Genomic DNA, 25,272 nt, shown 5'->3' on the forward strand with positions numbered 1-25,272 from the left:
GGTCTTACAGTGTTCCTGAACCATCTTGCTGTTGCCATGGACAGAGATGGGATGCTATGTGACAGAGACCTTTGGTTTGATCCATATAGATACCGCTCATTGGTTCTCTTCCTATAGAATTATTTTTCTTTTTATACAGAGTTGCCAAAAAACAGAGGTCACCCAAAATAACAGTAATGTAGCTTTGTTTAAAATTTAAAGCCACCAGGAGGTGTGACACAGTGGTAAGAGCAGAGCTGTAGGCAGTGGCTCTTGATTGCCACAGCCAGCATTGAAGGGTGTCTGCCACCACAGCCCCCTCTCTATTACCAATCCACACCACAGGGTTTCCAGCTGTACTAATGAGGATGTGGAGATAACAGCAGAGCAGCTTCAGCCCCAAAGCAGTTGCTTACATCCTCCTTGCTCGATGTATCACAGGCTTCCTTGTCTACAATAAACTGATCTGGCAGAACAGTTCAATGAGGTTTATTGCTACTGCCATATTTTTGCCTCGGCTCAGTTTGAAATACATGATTACTGCCATTCATTTTGAAGCCATTCTGTGTACGTTATGAGCAGTGCACCAGAGGTGAGATGAGGCTGACAAGAGCAGGGCACAGTTGGTGCTTTATGGATCCAGAGTTAATTGCTGTGCCTGGAGTACATGCTAAGCTGTCTCCCATGGTAGGCCAAGGAGAAAATGAGTGAAATTGTAGGTTTCTCTTCTGCTATTGATGAGGGTTGCTTCTGTTGAGAAATGTTATTCAAGTTCTTTCACATGTCTGTTTGTAGAACCATGCTACTCATGTAAAATCAGCTGAAGATTACCAACAGAACATCATGATATTATAAGGTACGATTTCACATCTTTTAAAATAAGGCAGAAGGGTGGGGGGAAATGGAGGAATAGGTAGATAAGCCTATTCCCTGTATAAAAGTAATATATTCTTGTTTATATTCAGTGTTCTGGAAGGCAAGGTTAGCCTTTGGGATTGTTGTTAGTTTTATTGAAGTAAAAATGTGTTCAGGCATGCCAAACTTTTATAGTCCATAATAGGTTTATTGCATATAATAATTATAAGCTCAGTAATTAAAAAATGCTGCTATTTTATTTGATATATATGAGAAATCAAAGATTTCATTTGACTTTTTATAAGTTAAAACTAGGATGTGTCAAACATCAATCTTAAAATTCATATTATGGTAATTGTATATTAGGCTTCAAGTATGGGTGATGCATGTGTATAAAAGCTTTTCACAAGGCAAAAATATTGGCGAAGAGCAGAGTTTCTTTTAATTTAGTATATTATATATGGTTTTTAATAATTTATAACAATAATTAGTCACATTTGTGGGGTTTTCCTTTTAGGCCGCTCCTCCAAACAAAAGACAACAGCAGTGTCTGCTGTTGCTCTACAGGATCGCATAATACGCAGTCATCAGTTCCAGGACCTTTCATTAACAGATCCTTTTAAGTCAAGGACAAGGAATATCAACAACATTTACAAACCTGTGAACAAAGAAATGGTCAGAGAAGTAGTAGATGCAGGACTAAGAAAAAAGACCACTGGCCACAAAACCAAGGAAGATGCAGATAAAGGAGTATATGTTCTTGATCCCAGTCCTCCACAGCTAACGCTAGGTAAACAATTATATTCTGATTTGTGAATTTTTCTCTTTATTTAAAATAAACTAAAATGAGAAAGCTATGTTTTCTGTTCAGGAAGATAATTTAATGCTAAACAGCATAGAATATTATTTCAAGGTTTGTCTAAATTCAGCAGTTTAGGCCAGGTAAACAACGAAATTGCCCTTCAGTGGCTTGAACATGTCTTTTCATATCTGAAATGTATTAAAGAATATTACTCTTGTGACAATGAAGGTAAAACTGAAGAAGCTAGTGCATCATGATGAAAAAGAATTCTTTAAGAGGTGAAAGCTTTTTACACTTGTTTTAATATGTTTAAGTGTCATAACTTTCTTTACCTCATATTCTCATGCAAACATTAGTGATTTTGAGATTGTGTTTATTTGGTGGAATGTTTTAGTATTGAAGGGGTTTTTACATCTATTTGAAATCGTTTGGTTTATTCCTTATTCAGTAAAAAGACATTTACTAGTGTTGCATTAAATATATTCTTTGTTAATATATACCCACCTTTACTCAAAGTTAAAAAGGTTTGTTTTTACAATGGTCCTGGGGCTAAACCCAGGAAGAATTAACACCTGTAGTTAAATACCTTTTTCAAATTTAGAAGCAAACATGCAACAAGATAAAAGTCACAGATGTGAGGGCTTGGAATGGTGCCTGGTGAGAAAACTCACTTTTAAATAGCATTATAATAATACAGTTGTACAGCAGCAACACACAATATTGCTTAAAAAAAACAAAACCAGGGAGCATCTTTACAGACCAGCAGTCCAAATGTACTCCCCATCAATCAGTTTTAGCCCCGTATTACCCTTTTCTAAAGGTTTCTATAGTATCTTTGCCATGAACATTTTGCTTCCATCTTATCATTTGTCTTGTTTAGGCATTTCTTCACAGTTTGCAGTTTCAAGCATAATAAAACAATTATTAATTATGATGAAAGTTTATTTATTCTTTATCATAAAACTGCCCTTATAGGCCTCTCTGAATCATGTTGCCTTTGCTATAGTAACCGTCACAGTGGTGGCAGCTCTGAAGAGAACCATGTGAATCAATGAGGCTCCATACAAGCACAAGCATCTGCCATTTGTAATGAGCTGAAGGTTAAGAGGGTAACTGAAGATAATACACAACAAGTGAGTGCAACAAGTGATAGGACAAAGGTGATTATTACTATGTTTACACGGTTATAGTTCTAAAGATGGGAGGCTTACTTCTTTGGTTTGTTTGGAAGAGGAATTTGAAAGAAAAGTGGATAGTGGGGGGGAAACAGCAGGTACTGAGGTTAACACAAATATAAATAATGAGCGATTATGGAAGCTAAAGACTGTGGTGAAACAACGTAACCCAAGTGTAAGCATGCTCTCTGCAGTTGTAAGAAGTGTTTTCTCTTTCAGTCATGGCATTGACTCATTGACTGAACTGTCCCCTATGAGTCCTTGTGCAAGTGATTTGAAAGAATGTGCTGAAAGATTTTGTAAAATTGCAATTGTTTCTGGGTTTTGCTTATTGGTATTTTCACCTATGGTCGCACACTCTTTTAAAAGGCTTGTGTCAAGCTTTCTCTTCTTAGGCAGAATTGTGTGGTTTAAACTTTACAGCTGTGAAACAGCTTTGAAAATGTATTTTAATGTGACTTTTTCTCCCTGAGTTTGCAAGTAATCAAAATCTCACAGGCCACTACCATTAAATTTTTCTCAATTTAGGACTTGAGTCCTAAAATCAAATAATAGCAGTTTAATGATTAATGTGTGTGATCACTTCGCTAATGCTCATTTTAGGATAGATAACTGGGTTGTAAATGGGTGTGTCAGTAAAAGGGTTGCGCTTGTAAACTTGATGCATAAGGATGAAAACTCTTGGATGTCTTGAGCTATGATAAATGTAGGCTTTCATTGCTTGTACTTATTCAAAGTGCTGCTTTGAGAATATCTTTGTAGAGCCTTTTGCTTCAACCACATATCCCTTCTTGTGTGTCCTGCTGCCAGTTTTCCTTCATCAACTATGTTGTGTAAAAGCTTTCCTTCTAAACACCTGTATAACCTGTCCCTCACAAATATCCCATCTGGTTTATATTATTTAGAAGTTAAGTTTTGCCGCCAATCTCTTCCTATTTGGCAGCTTTAATCATCCATTTGTGAAAGTTTTAAATAAGCATTTTTTCTTACCCTGGGGGCATACAAAAGGCTTTCCACAAAGCCACCTCATTGTCTTCCTTAAAACAGTCTTTGACCACAGTGCTTGGAAGAAAATCAAGGCTAGGCACTTTTTCTGTTGTGATACTGTCTTTCATGCTGTGACTGGTTTGTTATCTTGTTCCCTGCGTATCCAGATTTTCATGAAGACCATTGCTTGGTCTTTGTGCATGTTGGACTATCAATTCGGGATCTTATTTCCTTAGTCATTCACCGATACCCCCAGGTATTACTGTCAGACTATACTATTTTACTGAAAGTTGTATCATGTATTTTATAATTTGATTCTACTTTTGTAGCAGAAACACTGATCTGTGCAATATATGCTCTTCAAGAGTTAAATGGTTAAGAGGGAAAGGACTCCTGGTTAGGAAAACTTCCTTGTTACTCAGCTACCAGTTTCTGCAATGCATGCATAAGCTTTTAGGCAAAAAACACATTCTGAAGTAGTTTTCAAACTGTAAAGATTTTGCAGGATCCTTTATATATTTCTTAAACTCATACTATATTTTATCATGAAAAGTACCAGATAAAAGCATTTTACCACACCAAAACTGATAGACAATGCTATTTTATGTTAATACAGTATATATTTTATGTTCTGAAATTACAGTGCTGTAAATACATATATATGCACTTTGCTGCCTGACATGGAATGGTTTGAATTCTAGCCCATAGCCTGCAGGCAGAGTTATGAGTCCCCGCACGTGTGGAGGTGCTGCATTTATGACTGGTATTGAGTTTTCCAGGAACCGTAAGTGTGTGACCCTGAGAAAATTCATATATGACCATAGATGTAATCTACAGCATTCATTGACTCAAATGTTCTGTTGATATTTAGGCTTACATGCATTGCTTACCTTTGACTTGATACCTTTACAAGGATAACAACAGCAACAAGGTGGGATCCATGTGAACCGAATCATATGTATAAAAAGCACTTTCCACATTGTTCCAAAAGCAGAAACTGACCCAGCTTGAAATCTCAAAGCTGTCCTGTTGTTGTAAGGTGTGGAATGAAATAGATTTATTCTGGAAGGATGTCATGACCTCACAAGGTAGTAGGTAAAGGCAGATAGTTCACTTAAGGGAAGAAAGTATTCTTTATAACTCCTATAGTACGTCACAGAAGTTCTTTAAAAAGATCAAAAACAGTTTTGTGCAAATTTTACATGATTAATGATACACATCTGTAGATGGATGAGCTCAGGAGCAGAATTTTTGTCTTGAAAATTAACATGTCCTGTCCTAGAATAATGAGACACTTCAGCAAAGAGATCATCAAAACCCCAGTCTTTGGTTTGCTGGGATTCCTTTTCTCTTGATGACTAACTGGTGTAATAGGTTTGGATACACAAGTGGTCTGATGAGGATTTGAAACCTTACACAGAACAAATACGTGCTACTTATTAATGTCTGGTTTATGCAAAGATTTTTGTATGAATGAATGAGTTGATTCTTCCCATTTAGAACTAAAACTCTCAGCTAGGTGTCATCAGCTTGTGTTCTAATTATTACATGTCCCTCTTCCTTTCTTGTTTCAGCAGATACTACAGAGGCTTCATCATGGACTCATGTTACTGGGTTTTTACACATACCTTGGTCACTCCTCTATTGGCTTTGGTCAGTCCACACAAGCTGCTTCCTCTGATCTTCAAAGATGACAAAGATCTATTCTTTGCTGTACCTCCTAGAAATTCTTTTACTACTGAGATACTGACACTGGATTTATCTGTCATTTGTGTATTGTGTTTTCACTGGTTCCTTTGTTAAGAAGGCAGAGGTTTCCTAGAATCATAGAATAGTTTGGGTTGAAAAGGACCTTAAGACATCCTCCTTGACATCCTTGTAGGCCCCCTTCTGATACTGGAAGGCTGCTATGAGGTCTCCAGGACATGCAGCAAGGCACCTCACAGTTATCCAAGATCAACAAGTTCAGCTATCACAGTGACGCTGTCACTGGTGTCTTGTGACCATGTCTTCATTTCTTTATGATCTTTATTTCTCTTGTACCCATCACATTCTCATTAGACTTCAGGATTTTGCACCAACAACAGTTTTTATTCTATCAATTTACTAATTTTTATTTCCATTTTAAGAACACAAAAATGCAGGGTTGAAGAAGCCTTCACAAATTAAATCTAACAGATTTTGTATACACCAGTGATTTGAAATTATTTATTTGTGCATTGTTACATTATAATACATAATCCCCCATCTTAATGGCTGTAAAAAGGGATTAAAATAAATTCAAATTACTTGGCAAATGAAAGTTTACATTTAAAAAAAACATTCCTGCATAAATCCTGTATGTAAAAGGGTTCTGGCACTTACTGACTGGCTAATTAATAAGTATGTCATCTGCCAGTGGTTTGTCTGATAATAGATTTATAGGAAGTATCTGTATAAAGTATTTTTAAGTAAGTGCATCATCAATGAATTTCAAACAAAGAAAATCCATTGCCTGCATTTGGGTTTTATTCAGCAATTTATTGCTGTTATTGTCTACAGCTCAGAAATTAGGCCTGGCTGAGCCTCCTTCCTTGCCACTAATTGCTGAAAATGGGTAAAAATAAAGCTGTGATCCATACAGCACAGATATTCCATACAGCCTTGTGCAATATGAATAGAAGAATTAGCACTTCAACGTCAGGTACACGTATGGCTGTATAATTGTGTGGACTGTACAACTGTGTTTTAAAACTCTTGTTTCCAGTGTTACTGCTAAAGCTGGAGGAAGAAAGGAAAGAAAGATTGCACTGTAAGACACCAGCTGTCATTTTATAGCGTGCACCCAGCTATCAATGGCCAACTCTGAAAGTATTTTGGACACAGCATGGTAGAGAAAGGTTGGTAGTGTTCACCTCTGAAATTATGACAGTACAGGAGAAGGTAATCAGCCTTTTTATCTCTTCTTGCTTAGCAGGTATAGGCTATTTTCTGCTTCATTTAAACTCTTGTTAGATATGATCCCAGCCTTCATTCATCAGACTGGTAAATACCCACTACCTATACATTTTAAGATACATTTTGTTATCTCACAAGTTCTGTTAATTGCAGTTTAGTTCAATAGCTATTTCTTTTTGGCAAATGGAAGTAGGTGTACTCTTAATACCAGTCAGTCACTTTCTCAGGTTATCTGAAGAAACGCCTGTATTTTACCTTGTTGGCTTCTTTTGGCGCATGTGTGTATCATAAGCATAAAGACATCACACTTCATTAGATTCTCTCATCTGTCATCTTGAAAATATTAAGCCAAAGGGACAAGTGACTGACTGGAGTTCTGCTTCAGAGAGGTGATGATGGTAATTAAGAGTTATCACAACCGCTTGCAAGTTTCTTTCCACAGTGCATTTAGGCTGGTTTTCTTCTGCCTGTTGTCTCTTTTATTTTTCCTGAAGACTTTTTACAGCCAAGTTTGTGATGTGAATCAAGGTCTTTTAATAACCTTAAATACAGAGCTTTTGTTTCCTTTTACACCAACATTAACTGAAGGTGTACAATTGTCCACAGACAGGTGGGATAGATCTGGCAATAGACCATTCTGCCAGTTTCTGGCTACCCTGAAAGCCTAAAGCTTGACAAGAGAGAGCAAAAGACAGCAGCGCTCATTAAAAAGGTTACTTCAGATTTGGCACAAAAAGGGAAATGCCTCTGGAATTCTTTTTGTCCACAGTGTTTCGTTAGCTTTCCTCCCTCAAGGGAAAAAAAAGCCACTGTATCTGAAAGCTTTCCCTTCAGCTGGCTGCTAGCCATTAATCCTTTTGTGTTTGCCAGCTCAATAGTGCACACTACTTGTTCTGGTTTTCACTCCTTTCCCAGTTTTTCCTTCCTCTAAGAGCCAACTGCCTTTTTTGTCCAACTCTATATCTTTTGTCAGGATGGAGATCATCAGCATTTGGTGGGAATTTGGGTCAGATAAAGGTGAAGTTTTCTTGTAGCCTGTGAACATACTTTCTCTTTTGTTTTTTGTGTTTTGGTTTGCGTTTTTTTCTACGTGTGAAATGCTGTATTTGATGTATATCACTTCTTGAAATTTAACGTCTCTGTGGGGAAAAAATTAATCAGCTTTCATCTGAAGTACTTGTTTTATAATCTTCTCCAGTCAGTGGCAGTTGGCATTTCTTGTTTTCTGCACTCCGTGTGCTGTTAACACAAAATTCACATACTGGTTTAAGATGTAATTTACTAAGTAAATTCTATAGAAGACTACTTTTACCTTCACTGGAAAGACTGCAGTAGTAACAGATAGAAACTGATGACCTTTCAGGCAGTCAGTAATCTTCTTGTCAGCATTTCTTACTTTTTAGCTGTTAGAATGGTTTAAAGTCAGGTTTGGTTGGGTTTTTTCCTTTCAAAAACAGGTGCTGCTTCCATGTTCCCACGTATTCCACAGAGTACACTTCTATATAACCATTCGAGCACATAATACATGACTGTTTAAATGAAACTACTTAAGTCAATATCTTAAATGCAATCATCTTAAAAAGCAATTTTGATTCCATATTTTCATGGTAAGAAATATAACATAAGGGTGCTTTATGATGAAGCATGAAGCACTGTATTTCATGTTATCACCTGTTTTAAAACCATATGGGAAAACACTGTTTGTGACTGAGCGATACCTTTGTAACCTAAGCGGGAATAGTTTAATTCATGAAGTTTCATGCAAATATATGGAGATTTGAGATATTCTCATAACGCTTTAATTATAAAAATACCCCTCTTGCAGAGTGTTCATGGATTGATGGATGAACTCTTTTCACATTCTGCAATCTATCCTGCTTGTATATATTGTAAGTGGCTGCACTTATTTTAACAGGCATGCCTGAAAGCCTTTGAAAAATTTACAGGTAAAAAGTCTTGTTGTCCTCTTGTGTAGGAAAGAGCAGTATCAGACCAGAGTAATACATGATGGGGCATGCTGTTAGGTAAGCCTTACTTCTTCTACAGGTGTTGTCACTGGACAATATTTATTTCTATATAATGTTCCAAAGGTTTTAAAGCTTTAATCGGAAACTAAAGAGAACAAATGGAGTGCAAAAGTTTATAAACCAATAAAGTTTAAAGAAACAGTGCCTCCTAAAGATAGGAAATTAAGAAAGCAATTCTTTGAGAAAAAGGTATGTTGCATTTCCTTCTTTGCTCTGATTCAGGCAGCCTTAAATCAAAACTCCTGAATATCAGCTCTCTACCCTTTAATTTATTCCTTCATCTTCTTTACAATGTAGAAAGAAAATAATTAATACTTAATTTTAAGGTCTGACTCTTGCCAAGGTTTTTTGTGAGGCTCTGTATTTCTCTTCTTTTTCTGATAAATCACAGTAATCCCTTTCCCTATAGAATTATATGAAGGGGGTGTAATAAGGGGAGAAGCAAATACATAAACAATCACAGCTTCTCTTCACTGTCCTCTCACCAGACACTGAACTGGATATTCTATTCCATAACTTTGCCCCTCTCTAATTTCTCCTTAGGTACAAGACCAACTGTAATAAATTAAGGTCCTGACCCCATACAAATAAAACCAAACCAGGTGCAAGCATTTTGCAGTGACCCTGCTTGCCTTTCAGCACACAGCTGCTGCAGAATCCCTGTGCAACTCCAAAGTCCTTCTTTGCAACTTCCAGTCTTCCCCCAGTTTAGTAACAGCCAGCCCAGCTCAACTCTTCAGTAACACGAACTGCTCTGACACATCCTCAGCAATCACCAAAGGGTCCCTCAGGGAGTGTGGGAAGTTGTCTTCCAGTCCAGATTAGCAGATAGCCTGGTTAGCAGAGATTAACAAAGCCACACAAGACCGTCACTGCAGTGGAGCTAGTGCATGCAACTAGGAAAATACTCTTACCCAAGGTGCAAGCTAAGTCAGCAGTAGCTTTAGAAGGATACCTAAATCAGTTGTTTAGTTGTGGGTTTTTTTTAAATCACAGCTTTAGTTAAACAGAAGAGTGCTTGCACAAAAAGCCTAGCTACTGTCTATCATTACTTCTCATACTTACTTGGTTATATTCTGTTGGAGGAGAGCTTTGGAGACAAAGACCCTCTCCTGTTACGCAGTTACATATGATAGTGAGATTGGTACCCTAGCGGTATTTCAACAAAACCAGTACCGATGTTCCACTTGTGTGGCGATGGTGGCAGGGGTAAGAAAGGAAATACTGTTCTCAGTCGTAACACTGAGACAGAATGCTGGTTGCTCTGCTACCTTTGTAATCAATGCAAAGTCCTTCCCTGTAACAGAGAAAATGAATATGGAGGTAACTGAAGAAAGCTAATGTTACACTTGAAAGTGCTCAAACACTTCAGTTTGGAAGAAGTGAATCCTTGCGTGGATTGTGACTGTCCTCAAGTAGCATCATGAGAACCAGTGATAGAAACACTTTGATTTTTCTGCATGGAAGACTGGAGGAGCAGCTGCACATTTCTTTTCCAGGGAGGTGATTAGTTTTCTGTGGGCTCAAGACACTGTGCTTAGCTATAAACAGGTCTCAGTAAGGAGAAGTTGAAGAAGGCTTCTAAATATACAGAAAGCTGTTAAAATTTCTCTCATCAGACTTACTGAACTACAGCAGCAGTCTGCCAAGCTACCTCAATGGGGTATCTTTTAGGGCCCCCAGGTTAGATGCCTGTCTTAGGGAGAAACAGCCTGATAACTGCCCACATTTCATCATGTGATTATAGGTAGATCTTCTTTTAACATAGTTTCCATATACAGTCCATAGCAGTATGGAATCGTTCTCATAGGTAACGCTTTGTGATTTTTCCAGGGAACAAAATGGGCACTACTTTTTCACTTTTTATTAAAAATAAATGCATAAAGTCTCATATGGATTAGCCAGGTTTAAATGAATTCAGTATCAATTAGGATTGAAGGCTATATACTATTTTTCTTAGCGGCTTTGAAGTGGGAATTGCAGATGAGATTTCCTGCTTTTGCTCTTACACTTTTAAGTGTCGGTTAATGAAAACACGAAGGAAATTTTCCACAGGGAGCTATCCATTTCCAGATGCTAAAAAGCTTTTCTAAACTAAATTTTGCCTCCCAAACTTGTTCTGTGCTTTTAAAATGTCACTCCCTAAACATCAGCATAACCAAATGGCATCACCATTGAGAAAAAACCCCCAAATCTAATATTTAATAACCCTGCTTCCTCTGGAAGGATCCCAAAGGTTAAATGTCAAGTTTCGCACACTTAAATATCACAAAATAAAAAATAAAGCCTGAAGCATTAGTGCTATTAGGACAGGTTTTCGACTTGTTTCGGGGTGCTACAGTAGCCCTTATTACAGCTATCATTAAATTTTTTAATAATCTAGATCAAAGGAGATAAGAAAGGTCACTGAAACCAAAGTAGGCTACTTTTTAGCACTGCTATACACAGAAAGCAGGGTGTTGCTTCAGCATGTTAGGTAGTGAATTTCTTTGATCTTACCTATAAATGTCACTTCTGCATGTCATTTAATTGCGGTATAGTCTTTTATTGGTGCAATTAAATCTTTTCAAATGCATTACATTATCTGCAGCTTTGCTACAAATCTTGCTATTGTTTAGGCAGTGAGGGGACTCACTGTGCAATGATGCAGTTGACTTTAGTTTCTTCCTCCCCCTCCACATGATTTCTCCCAACGATTTTAATTTAAATCTCACCAAACAGTATAATGGTCCTGGAATTTGTTTAGTCGTTTGACTTCCTTTATCACAGGGAGATGGTAAACATTCTGTTGCTAACTTGAAGTGGCTCCAAGCAGCAAAACTAGGAGGATATTAAACCAGTAAAAGCTTATCAACTGATTCATTGATATGCTGTAAATTCCAGCCTTTTCATTTTACTTTTGAGGGCTGCCATAAGTCAACACATTAGTAAGCAATTTGCTGACACTGGATCACTTAAAAAGGCTTCCCTGTGGACAAAGTTCACCTCGGTGTTTTGTTTCATCGTTTTATTTTATCATAGTCTTGTGCTGCTGTACAGATGACTGATGCAGTTTTGCAAACCAGTAGAGCATTTCAAATATTCAGTTTATGCCATCCTGCTCGAGTTTTAAGAAGAGACAGACATAAAATACAGAGGGAGGCTGTATCAGGAAATAAATTCAATTAATCAGTTTCAGTTGTTCTAGGGGGAAAAAAGGTTTCTCAGTGTTATTCATTAAAACCCGGCAGGATTTTAATCCTACAACACATTAACAAGTTGTACAAAACACTTATTTCCTTTCTGTTCCTGTTGATAGCTCACATTTATTTGTCAGTTAACAAAAATTTGGGGTTAAATTTCAGTTACACTTTTTTTTCTTCCCAACCTTAAATGTTGTTTGCTGATTGATGGATACAGGTTGGGCCAGGTCACACGGCAGAAATACAGGAGTAGCTCAAAGCAGATAGTATCTTAGCAGCAGGGGAACTTAACAGATTGCAGTCTCAGGCAGGAGGAGAGTTTTCCTCTCTTTATTTTTACAGTTTCTGCTCGAGGAGGCTCCTGAGAGGACTTTGAGGCTTACTTAGTGAAATGGGGAAGTACAAGTGCAAGCTCAGTGAGGAAACTGAGGGCTTCTCCCTGCTGAGGGAAAAAGGAGCAAGCAGCAGAAGCAGAAAGGAGGCACTGGTTGCTTAACACAATCCTAGCCCCTCTGCCCCCAGCTGTCATATGTCCCCGTGGTTAACTGTCCTCAGCAGCCTGCTTAGTCATGGTATAGCTCACAAGACAGGACTGTTCCTGAACTGACCACATACTGCTTGCCTTGCTCTCATATTCACAGAAACAGAGATAAATGTGGTTGATTTTCCTCAGATTTTGAGTCCTGGGAGGCTATGGAAAGCATTGTTACGGCTGCTCTAGCTCTCTATTGTATCTCCCTAGCTTTCTGATGAAAACACAACAGGCCTGTCAAAGTATGAGACCAATATAAATGAAGACCAAGCATAAATCAGGAATGAAAGTGGTTTTTCATGTCTTATTCGTGTCATCATTTGGGATTGTTTGGAGACAACAAAGTATAAATATTGAGGGAGGCCTGCAGTGGGATGCTTGTTTGTTTTTTATTTTACACATACCACTGAAGGTCAGTGTGCATGTTTGCATGGGATAGAATCAGGTTTTTTTCCCCCTTGTCAGTGAACAGTCATGAGGGGAGCACAAGATTACCCCTCTGCTCCTTGCTGGACAAGGAATTCTCTCCCAGAACACAGAAGGGGCTATTGCTTTTCCTGTCATGTTGTGATTTAAATGCACTGTACAGGGGAGCTGAGGGGAATTCTTCCATTCTTCCTTTTTTTTTAAGTTATGTTGTACATCAGCATAAACTAACGAGGTAACTAAATCTGATTTGTACTAACAATTGGATACAGCCTTTCAATATACTCTTGTGTTAGGGATCAGTTGGAAATAACAGCAAGTCATAACAGGTCTCAGCAGTGAATCGGACCATAGAATTAAGAGAACACAGTGGACCAAATCTAGCATCAAGAAGCACACAACTTGCCTTATGTGATGATTTTCACTATTACCTGGATGCTTCAAATGTTTGTCTCTAAAATACTGAGAAAGAGTATGGGTTTCAATGGAAGGCACTTTCGTAGTTGCACATTATACTAATATAACTAAAAAAAACGAACCAAACAAAAAAAACCCTGCTGAGCATTATATAGTTTTAAAAGTAAATTTAGGAAATTCAAAGTTTAAATGCAATCTCATAACATTAATGACCTTTTCTGAGAGTTTTTGTGGGGGTTTTCCTGATTCCATTAGGTCAACAAAAGTTCCCTTTGAATATTATCATAGAATCATAGAATAGTTAGGATTGGAAAGGACGTCAAGATCATCTAGTTCCAACCCCCCTGCCATGGGCAGGGACACCTCACACTAAACCATATCACCCAAGGCTTCATCCAGCCTGGTCTTGAACACTGCCAGGGATGGGGCATTCACTACCTCCCTGGAAAACCCATTCCAGTGCCTCACCACCCTCACAGTAAAGAATTTCTTTCTTAGATCGAGTCTAAACCTCTGCTGTTTAAGTTTCAACCTGTTACCCCTTGTCCTATCACTACAGTCCCTAATGAGTAGTCCCTCCCCAGCATCCTTATAGGCCCCCTTCAGATACTGGAAGGCTGCTATGAGGTCTCCACGCAGCCTTCTCTTCCCCAGGCTGAACAGCCCCAACTCTCTCAGCCTGTCTTCATACGGAAGGTGCTCCAGTCCCCTGATCATCCTCGTGGCCCTCCTCTGGACTTGTTCCAACAGTTCCATGTCCTTTTTATGTTGAGGACACCAGAACTATGCTATGAAGCACATGTCCTGGTAGACTACAAAAAAAAAAAACCACCTGAAATGGAACAGGAAAGCCTTCAGGTACCATCAGGCTGCTTGACCTTGCCAACAACCCTTCTGCCACCTCACCTCCCACTTCCCACAGCTCCCTGTTTTCCTGACAGGTTTTCACTCACGAAATGCATGGAGAAAAAGGCTCACATTGCATGGTCATGCTACAGGTGTTGAAATGCTCCTTAAAACTTACAGCTCTTAGAAACAGAGTCAAAGGTAAGTCTAAGACTTGTGTGATATCCTACAAAAGTTTCTGATACTGTGGTAGCAATGAGATAAAACAATCCCAGTGAGTTGGGATTGCACTCAAGGAGATGAGTAAGTTTAGAAAAGCATGTATTGCTTCCAGGTATTTATTCTGCTGAGTACTGATAGGAACACCTTCAGATAGAGTGACCAGATTGCTCAGGCCTATGTGCAATGTGCAGAAACACATTTAGGGCTGTGGGTCATTAAGTCTACACCAAGGACAACATCCAAAATGCCTCTTCTCTCACTGGTTACTGTGTCTTTAACAAAGCCCACAGCAGACACCCTGGTTTTCCACTTTGGGATTTCGCTGAAGGATAATGGCCCAACAGTGGAGAGCTGATGCTTTTAACCTCTAAATTAGCCCTGGATACCAGCTGTAAATTGGAACATCTGCATAGGTACATCTGGTCCTGTGCAGCTGAGCAGACTGGGCATTCTCCAGTTCCCTTCTTCAACTTTAAGAACATCTCTCGTGGAATGGAAGTCTGAAGCTGTTAATTTTCAAATAGTTTAGGAACCACAGTGGTCAGATTTTAGTATCTAAAAATTGCCTTTCAGTCAAACTACTGAGCTACTGCAAATAACACACGACTTAATCAGCATCCTCTTGTATAAACAAACTGGGGGAAAGAATAAGAGAAAGTAAAGAACTTATTCACACCAACTATAGAGAGGACAATTGAGAATGCCGGAGGGATTATGCTTTTTTCATTGCTTAAAATGAAGAGAAGTGGAACTCCACTATGAATCACACTTTATTGAAAACAGTAAAAAAAACATAATAATCTTCCTACCAAACATTCAGTGTAACACTTCAAACAAAGGAAAAAAAAATACAACATATTACCACTGCTTTTCACAAAACATTCAACCTGGTGAACGCGGTGAGTATTTTTGTTTGGTTTGTAACACAGCAAAGTATCCACAACTGAGAACGTGATGAGACATATGTCGGGACGACCCAAAATGAAGTGGGAAGGGTTTGTGGGGAAAAGGTATGTCCACAGAAAATTGTTCTGATTAAAGTAACACCAAAAGTGTAATTTTTCAGCTGTATTTTCCCTTGGTCAAAGATACATCCACCTGAAAGAAACATGAGCTGCTCAAGACCAAAAGCCTTCAGTGCAAATCGGACCAAGAGGGAAGCGCTGACTCCGCTCAGCCTCACACGCATTGAGACTGTGCGTAACTGTGTTACTTTTTCTTGTAAACTGAAATCTTAACCAGTCACTCTGATGTGAAAAACCTGGAAGTGCAGGACAGGAGATCCCTGCTGCTGTTACTACAGCAGCAGCAACACGCACAGACACACCAGTCCAGAGCTTTATCATCATGGTCACACCACCCAAATCTGTGTGGAGCTGATCCCATGTGACGAGATGGCCAGCGGCACCCATTCAGTCTCCTCAGTGGGAATTTTGAGACACAAAGCTTCCTGAAGACAGCAGCAAGATGCATTTTCTGCTTAGGTAATGCAGCACTGGGTTCCTAACCCCACCAAGAAGTAACGGAAATCTAGCCATGGTTTTTTGTGCACAAGCATGCATTTCATAAACTTGAAGATTTCAAATAATGACCCAAATATACCTTCATTTTCTATCCATTCATTTTTAACACAATAGAAGTCGGGCCAAATAAGACAAAAAATACTTTGAAACCTATTTTTTAAAAATTAGAAGTGGATCAACTTTGTTACATAAAGCCAGGAAGGAGAAAAAGTTACACAGATTTTGTGATTCTGAGTGTTTCAGCTCAGACTGGGAAACTTCTGGTTAACGGGAAAACGGAAGTCACGCATCGTGAAACACATGCACAGAATTCACCATGAAGGTATCGCCATCGCACCTCTTTTCTGAACAATCATTTTACGTGGAAAGAGATGCCCAAATCACACTCGAGCACAGGTGAAATACAAAAGGTACAGAAAACATGTGAAGAGTGTCACATCTTACCTCGGCACTGTGCAAAGTCTGACCTTGATTAAAACATGAGAGTTATGTGCTGCTGACACACCGGAACAGTGTGTCTCCATCTCCAGCCAAGCAAGGCAGCAAGGCATGTCAAGAGTTGTAGTCCTGCTCTACAAAGTACAAGGAAGGTAACTGAGGAGCAGGTCCACAAAACTGCTCCAGAGTAACGGTCATCATACAGGCTCACATAGGCGCTACTAGCATATTACACTCTCACTGAGAACTGGGCTGGTTGCCTTGCACTACTGAAGATTACAAGCACACATATATGTGCAATGATTAAACCGTTTTCATCTCCCTCCTAATTCAAACTTAGATGAGCTCTTGGTAACTTGTTACAAAACCCACTCTAATGGCAGGATTGTTTTAGTGAAATCTAGTGGTAAAAAAAGATCAAGTACAAACAAATTAATAAATACTAACATTTTCATCATGGAAGAACATTGCTAACTAAGGAATGTCTCTGTATGGACTCCGTGGGAAAAGAAATACATTAAAATCCAAGCAAATGCCCCTATACTTCAGTAGCTGGTATCTACGGAAGACACTAGGAATGCAAAACAAAGCCATGTCCATTAAAGGAGCTTCATCCAGTGATACCGACTATAAAACTTAATGGAATGGGGGTGGAAGCAACACCAACACTTGAGGTTAATATACAACAAACATTTAGAAGCAATGCAGAAGCAGGATTCCAAAGTGCTCATTAGGTACAAAGGAACAGACAGGTATCTCACCAGTACCTCATCAAACCTTAAAGAACTGGAATTTCCTAATTTCTATGCTGATGTAAGACCTTCATATAGATACAGCTTTTAAATAGCTTAGAATTAGGCAGGTCAGGATTGTCAACATTTATAGGATATTCCTGATGCTATCCTTTTGCTTTTTGAAGTCACCTGTATTTCTTAGAACATTTAATGTTATGTATATTTAAACAAAACAAACAATAAGCAATAAATGCAACTTAAAAAGTTACTTAGAAAAAAATGGTAACTAACACAGAACAAGCAAGCATCCTCAGGTTCTCTGCTGCCAAGACAGAGCTATTCTCAAAAGTTCACAGGCTTCTGTAAAGTCAAAGATGCTGCTGCACTCTGAATCAAAGAATGGATTTTAAGAATCTATTAAGTTCTTTTCAGTGTTAGTGAATTACTGGCATTTTAAGAGAACACAGAATTAATTTTCCTATCTTAATGATACATGCCTTCTGTCTCTTGGAAAGAAGAGGTTTGGGTGCTTCAATTGTGAAACATTTCAAAGAAGTTTCCCACTTGAAGTGGTCTTCTCACACATCCTACATCACATGTATGTAAATTCTTCTTGGTCTGGTATTTCATGTTTTGTCTAGATCAAGACCTGCTCTTAACATCAAAGCCACCAAATAACACACTGAATGACTTGAACACGTAAAGGAGGAAAGCAAGCAAAGATGTTAGACGTCCTCAAGAATTAGGGCCAGGTTGAGAAAAAGTTTCATCAGCTACTGAATTTCATGAACTTCAGGATTTTAAGTGTATTTTTCATGGAATTGTAAAGCTTGACTATAAAAAGAATGGAAAAAAAAACTGTCTATACAAATGAGCTCCATCTCATTTGCCCCTTCACATCTCTCCCCAAAATGGCCTGCACAGAAATGTACACCCAGAAAGTCTGCAATGACTTTTCAGTCCCAGCAAAAATTAGCTGAAAACAAAAAGTTCAAATACATGCACGTCTACCACCTGGAAATCCTGGGAGCCTGTAATCCCCGAAGTAACACAATTCAGCAGCTAGACCTGCATGTGACAGAAGGACAAGCCATGGGATGGATGTCCTCACACCCTGAACAGAGAAGAAGCATCACAGCTTCTTACGACAATGTCAGAGACCAGTTGCCAGAAGAGTGCTGGGCAAGGCAGAAAAAGGAGCCAGAAGTTATCACCACCTGGGTGAGGGCCAGTGAATTAGACTGCTCTCCCTGAATGAGATGAATTACAAAGCAGCATTTTTGTAAAGTTCAAAAGCTCTTAATGTGACTGAAATAACTTGCCAGTTACCAATAGTAAATCCAATATTCAAGAGCTCAAGACTTCAGTTCCTGAAACATATGGGCTGGGGAGGGAAATTAGTGTATGGAATATTGTCTGAAGTCAGCACTAAAAGACAATAAAAAAAAGGCACAAAAACACACCAGAGGGCAGGGGATTTTACTTCCTTAAAGTCTTTAAGGATCACATCAATGCTTTTTTTTTTTAACAAAACTAAGCCCATTTCCTTTTAAAGAGGTTATTAACATGGCCTTAGTGTATTGTTTCTGCTCCAGTGACTTCACTGAGATTTTAAAAATTGCTATTTTAAAAATTAGACTGTATGTGAAAGCAAAAGGATTTAACTGTCTTCCTGGATTTGGTGTTTCAAAATGAGAGATGCTAGTCCACTGAGCATAAGGCTCGGTTGCTGTATATATGTACACCACCTGAGCTCATCCCACTTCTGGAAGGGGAGGATAAAAGAAAGGAAAATAACATACAACATTCTTAGAAAATTCAAGGAAAGTCACATGCATGAAGATGCCAACTGTTCTTTGTTGCTACCTTACTGCTTTCTAATTTAGATTGCAGATTCTTTTAAGAGAGGGGCCATCTTGCCTTTACTACACAGCAGTGGGCACACGTGAAGCTGCTGCAGAGCTGTACGAGCAAGCAGCAGAGATCCGGTGGGACATGAGGGCTGCAGCCCCTTTGCTCTTGTCACTCCTGGTGACAGACTGGAGAAGGGGCACTCCTCAGCATCCTCTAATGTGCTCACCCATCAAGCACAGGGCTGCACAAGCTCCATCTGCACGGCCTGGACCAGACCACAGCACATAGCCATGCCTCTGCAGTACTTGAGGTGCTACTTTGGAACCAGAGAAGGAAAGCAACTTGTCAAATCCTTTAATTTCTATCACACTAGAAGAGTCAACAGCATAAAAGGTATCAGAGGAACATAGCCAAAGAGAAATACCACATTACAGACAGTAAACAAAGCTTCCTATGCCTGCAAAAACTGTTACTTGTACAGTAACCAATACTATTATTTTCAGCTTAAAGTGATAAGCATGTGTGCTTTATGCTTAGAAATCCCACACTATTAAAAGTTCTGCTACTGCATTTACTATTGTGCTACCAACACAGAATAAAGCCAAGAAACGGCTAACTTAAAACACTTACTTTACATCTATTTTTTGGTCTTGTGTGGTATCTAGTTGAAGATGGAAGCATTCATGTGCTTTTTTGCCTCGTAAGAAGTGAGGCAGATGTTAATGTTACTAAGATCAGCTGTATATACCTTGAAGGTACAGACCACCTGACTCTACATGAGTCAAAATACTAGGAATGTATCGTCAATATCCATTAATGAATTACCAGTTGCTTGTATTTAAGTGACCATATGCTTCTGTGAAAAGTATACCGTGATCTGTATCTTACACGTAGTATATTTGTAGCATTTTATCTGTAAAGAAGCTGTGCATAAGCATGCCATTTTTCCAGGCAGAAGGCATATTTTAATGTGGACAGCGTCACAATATGAACAGCTGGTTTTAAAACAAAACACCATCAGTAGCTGCACAGGGTATTTCTGAATTACTTGAACCCAAACAGCATCTAAACCACCTTCAGGTTTCAGTGTAATCTTTACTAACATAGCCTTAACCCACACATCTCTCCTATTGCAAAAACCAGCAGAAAGAGTGGAAAGGCAAGGCTGTAATGTTTGTTTTGAAAGAGAGTTTTGAATTCTTGCCTGAAACTTGTGTGTTTCTCAGCAGGAACTGTCTCTGCTCTAGGTAACTGCCGAACTCACTTTCAGAAACCACACATATCTCAATCTCATCTTTTCCTGTGTTCTTGGGTCACTGATGCCAGGACAAACATCTCTCCAAAAGCACAAAGAGCAAGACTTATGCTGGTTCACACTCCCTAAATTTATTCCTTAAATTCATTTCTTCCATTTCACAGACTGTATTTATATAACTGTCTTAAAAGTTGTCATAGAAATGTTTTAATAATGCTAACTAGCCTCACACACCACCATTCACCAGCCCTGGTAAGACACAAGGACAATTTTGGTCACACAATCTCTTGCATGGACAAGTGGATACATTTCAGTTATTTTTAATTATAATGCTAATTTGTAAGGCTACAAGCTCTGAGGATACCTGAACGATGCCCCTAAAAAATAGATCTCCCAATATTTTAAATGTAAACATGTTTTAAAACAACTTTTCATTACAGCTCCCTGTTCTTGGTTGCAGAACTTCGACTCAGATAAAGATTCCTCACTAAAATGTCAGCACTAAACCCAAGCAACAGAAAAGATGTAAATCAATGAAATCAAGAAGTTTTACTTTGTCTTCCAAGACTCAGTACAACACATCAATAGTCAGTTTGATAAGCCTTGAATTTATACTAATCATACACACAAAAAATAACTCTCTAGCATCATATTTACTACAGAAATATTTACATTGTGCTCCAGTATGAGTCAGAAAAGGCAGCTGCAAAAATGAGAAATCCTCGTGTATACTGGAGCTTGATTTTTGAAGCACTCTAGGGAATAAAAAGAAGAAAAGCTCACATTCACACACTCAGCAGTAAGTTCTACAGCCCAGAGCAGTTACCTCAGGCAAACAGCCAAAGGGTTTCTGACACAAGGTTGATCTTATTTCAGAACCACACTGGAGAGCTAGTCATCACCGCCTCATCACATGTAAGATCTCAGGCTACAGCCATACTTGTTTTACAGAAATGGGAAATCAACAGGAATGGTATCTGACTTGCTACACTGAAGTTGTCCCCATTCCAACCTGTTTGAAGATAACCTGTGGCAGAGCAGGACAGAAGTGTAACCAGATTTTTAATACTTATTTGCGTTTTGGTTTGTGAGCTTTTTTCTTTACTATAAACTGCTTGAGGAATTCCTAAGGCTGCAGTAATGCTAAGAAAAGGGATGTAACCACCCACCAATGCCATCTTGAATCTAAGGCCTCTGAGCAGTTAAACTGTAACACTGCAGAAATTCAACTACCAAGATTAAACACACAAGTTTTACTTACCAAGCCACCTATGCCATCTCTATAGAAGCTTATAACTTAATTTACGATATCTACACATATAGGCCTATATACATGTTCATGTGTACATTAAAAAAAACAGGCTACTGAAAGATACTGGATTACACCACTGAACAGAAATCCTGGTAACTATAGTATAAATTCAGAGAAATTATTTACTTCAAATGAAAGAAGACTGTAAAAAACTGCAACTGCAGCCTCCTAGGCCTGTGCTACTTGCATTGATTACAAGTACTGCTTATACACAGTAGTTCATAAAGAATTTTACAGGGATGTACTTGGTAGGGAAGTGACCTCCCTGGCACGATAGCTTACAGAACTGTAAGAGCTGTGACAAGGGGTCTACACAGCTTTTTACAAAGCATACTTGGCTCAGATTTAACACTGAAGTTAATTTTAATCTTGTACTTTAATAAGACATTGTCTGACTACCAGTAAAGCAACCTGGTGTTTCTAGCTAAGAACAGAAAGCTGAAAATGCTGGCCTTCCAAGAAAGCTCCATGACATTCGGCTGTGAACAGCCTGCTGTATCCATCATGAAAGGACTGTGATCTCTACACATTACTGCTAATTTTAACAGGTTCTTAGCAGAACTATTTATCTACTGCCAAGGATACCTACTCCAGGTAGCTTACATTTCCAGTAAGGGTCATAATGGGCTCGAGGTGTACCCCTTTTTGCTGCTTTTTTCTTTTAACCAAGTCCCAGAGTTATTCGCTATAGCTGTGTCTGTATAACACAGGAGGTACTATGCATCCAAACAGTAGCAGGTTTGTTCTAAAGATGTGAGACTTTCAACAAATGAAAATGAACGAATTATTCTCTTCAGCTTCCAGTCTTCAAGGCACCTCCTGCATTAACTTACCAGGAAATAAACAAGCAGACCAAAAGTTCACTGGAAAGAGAAGAATCTGATATACCTAACTTTCTCAGAAGCACACAGCAACAAAAAATGAGACTTAGGTTGGACCCAAATTATCAACAAATAAAAATCAATATAAAAATGCTGATGAGATGACAGGAATGCCATGAGGTTGATGCTTTCAGCTTTGTTGATTGCAGGCGATTGTTAATCACAGTGTTTTCTGATGCCCATTTGCAGATGGCTTTGTCTCCGAGTCTCTTGGATTATTTGATAGATGAAGTTTATCTAATCCTGCAAAACAATTCACAAGGAGAAAAAAATGATTCTCCCATGTTTCATGCAGACAGGTATTCAGAAGAATGCATACAAACCAAATTCTACTTTGAGATAACCACTTTTGCTAAAGACCAGAACAGGTTATAGCTCTGGTAAGAATTACTTCTGGGATATGCCCTCAGTTGCATTTTAAGTGAAAAAAGGCCATCACAATGGACAAGCATGGAAGGGAGAGAAGCCTGACTGCACATTGCTTAAATCTGATGTTCAGAACTGAGAAAGGCTTGCAATATTTTACTCTGTCAATTTACAAAGAACAACATAATTATCTAAGAATATTTCCTTTAAAGTATGGCTGCTTTCTGAAAAGCATCCACTGATCTTCAGATCACTGGTGATGACCTCATCATTTCCCCAAACTGTTTATATGTCAAATAATATTTTTAGGCCTACATTATTACCAATTTGTTTTATCTCTATTTCCAGCCATGGGTTCTTATTGCATCGTTCTCTACTACAAGCGCTAATTAAGGTCTCCCATCCTGCCCCAGGAAAGTAGTTAGACTGCTCTTTTTCGGAGGAAGGTGGGCAAAGATGGTACATTCAGCCATATTTTATTCACAAGAGGCATAATGTCAGTCCTTCCTTGCTTGCTACAGTTTCTCTCTGAAGTCTCCTATGAAGTCTCTAAGGATCAAAAATGGGAAGAGCTTCTTATTCATTTAGCATAGACTATACAGAACGTCTTGCTGAAGTACCATAATGTACCAAGCTAAATTTCTTGCATCACTGGAATTCCAAAATTGACTACACTACTCAAAACAAACAAACAAAACTCCTCAGTATTGTATTAATTGTAAGTCCCAATATTACATGAACTCTTCTGGTCACAGGCCTGCAGTGGGATGTTAACTTCCAATAATTAGCTATGACATTCCACCAACCTCTAATCCTCCACATCATAGTTCCCAATATGGGAGAAATAAGCACACACATTTTGGTTCTCATTCTTTAAGTTCCATGTGATATTTTTTAATAGACACTGTTCATTATGCACAGCACTGAAAACAAACCCAATCTGTGTCAGGAAACCTGCACACTTCAGGATTTAAAACTTCCTGATTATGTCAAATGTAAACCTTTTACCAATTACTTGTCTATTTTAATCACAATATTTACACAAAACCAAATAATATGTGACAGCAAGTGGCCAAAAACATCCCTAAAAAAAATCCCTTATAGTGGTGCTATCCAGTGACCATTATCCTACTGTCTGCATACTGAAGTTTGTTAATTTGCCTCGATTTTTCAACTGAACACTGCATATTTAATACAGTGACGTGCCACGAATTATCAAGATAAATCTTTTCAATCATTTGCTTTAAGAAAGAAACTTTAAAGTTTTACCAGACTTGTTGCTATAAGCCCATGCTGACTGATGTTAATTTATTTCCTTCAGAGCTCTGCAACAGCCATTACATTATACAAAGTAATCCCTTTACAGTCAAAACAGTTGCCCCCAAAAAATAGGATTATGCAAGTTAACTGAAAGAGATGAATCAAGGTCTTCTCATAAAATAACCTTAACTAAAAGCTGGGGGATAATGTCAGATACATCCTACTTGCATCATATATCTGTCTCAATCAACAATGGAACTTCTCTGAAAACATTTTCAGCATAAAAATCAATGGAGAGATTTACACAGCCCTGGTCCACTAATCTGTTCCCCTGGAGCTTCAAAACTCAACATCAAAAATCACAGAATAGCTTGCTTTAATCCTACACTATCAGTCATTTTGTATTTCCCTATTTAGTAGGTCTGATTTTAACTTAACTGCCACCAGTAGAGGTGTGCTCTAGGAAAATGCTTGGATTTTGTTTACCAGGGTTGCAACTGTGGAAAGCAATAATTGATGAAAACAAACTAACCTTTTAGGCACTACAAACTGAATCCACAGTTATAAATAATACTGAAGTTTCACCCTCAGTCATTTCAATTTCAGCAAATACTATTCCAGGGCTCTATAGAGGTGGGAGCTTCATTAATCACCGAAGGTAAGATGTAGTAAAACCACAACTGCTAAATATGTACATTTTATCCTCTTAATATGAAATATGTTTCAAGTTTTCTTCTGTGGCAAAAAAAAAGCACAATTTGATCTAAATTTTCATGGTATCAAGCACAGGTTTTACTCGACCAGTTACTAAGATTCTGTATATTCTGTAGAAAGATTTTCTGAACAGGTAGTGCTCAAAAAAGGCGTCAAAAACAAGGCAGCTCGTACTGCTACTAAAGTATTTTTAGGGAATAAATTGCTTTAAACACAAAAGAAAGCAGCGAACACACACATAAGTGGAAGTTGCATTTACAAATAATTCCTGGGTAGCAACTGGAATGTTTCTGTGCTCTCTAAAGTCTGATAATCTAACTGCAGACCAGAAAGTACATGGGCACGTCATTGATATCAATACTGTACGTTAGCTCTCAACTCTCTAAAAAATACCACAAAGCTATACATTGTCACACCTTAACTTACAGAAACTTCCACCAAAAGAAACTTCTGTCAGTTGTAACAGAAACTTACCAGTAGCACATCAACGTATCAAACACTGGAGAAAGGAAAAGTTCAAGTATAAAAACCATTTTCAATGCTATATT

General features: G+C 38.4%; 2 protein-coding genes across 4 annotated transcripts in view; one reads left to right on the forward strand and one right to left on the reverse strand.

Moving 5' to 3' along the window:
• Nucleotides 1-12,752, forward strand: part of RNF32 (ring finger protein 32) — a 96,882-nt gene extending 84,130 nt beyond the window's left edge. The window contains 8 exon segments of the mRNA XM_034060478.1: nucleotides 1,352-1,624; nucleotides 6,340-6,387; nucleotides 6,390-6,481; nucleotides 8,193-8,225; nucleotides 8,651-8,695; nucleotides 8,697-8,781; nucleotides 8,854-8,951; nucleotides 12,687-12,752. Of these exon segments, the coding sequence (XP_033916369.1) occupies nucleotides 1,352-1,624; nucleotides 6,340-6,387; nucleotides 6,390-6,481; nucleotides 8,193-8,225; nucleotides 8,651-8,695; nucleotides 8,697-8,781; nucleotides 8,854-8,951; nucleotides 12,687-12,752 (740 nt within the window).
• A 2,392-nt stretch (nucleotides 12,753-15,144) lies between these two features.
• The window catches only part of LMBR1 (limb development membrane protein 1), a 78,949-nt gene continuing 68,821 nt past the window's right edge, over nucleotides 15,145-25,272 (reverse strand). For all 3 annotated transcript variants that reach the window (XM_034074637.1, XM_005142121.3, XM_034074641.1), the window contains one exon: nucleotides 15,145-22,627. In XM_034074637.1, coding sequence (XP_033930528.1) covers nucleotides 22,545-22,627 — 83 coding nt within the window. In that variant the 3' untranslated portion in view covers nucleotides 15,145-22,544. The remainder of the gene's footprint in view (nucleotides 22,628-25,272) is intronic.

The sequence above is a fragment of the Melopsittacus undulatus genome, chromosome 1 (genome assembly GCF_012275295.1).
Source record: "Melopsittacus undulatus isolate bMelUnd1 chromosome 1, bMelUnd1.mat.Z, whole genome shotgun sequence".
Taxonomy (NCBI): domain Eukaryota; kingdom Metazoa; phylum Chordata; class Aves; order Psittaciformes; family Psittaculidae; genus Melopsittacus; species Melopsittacus undulatus.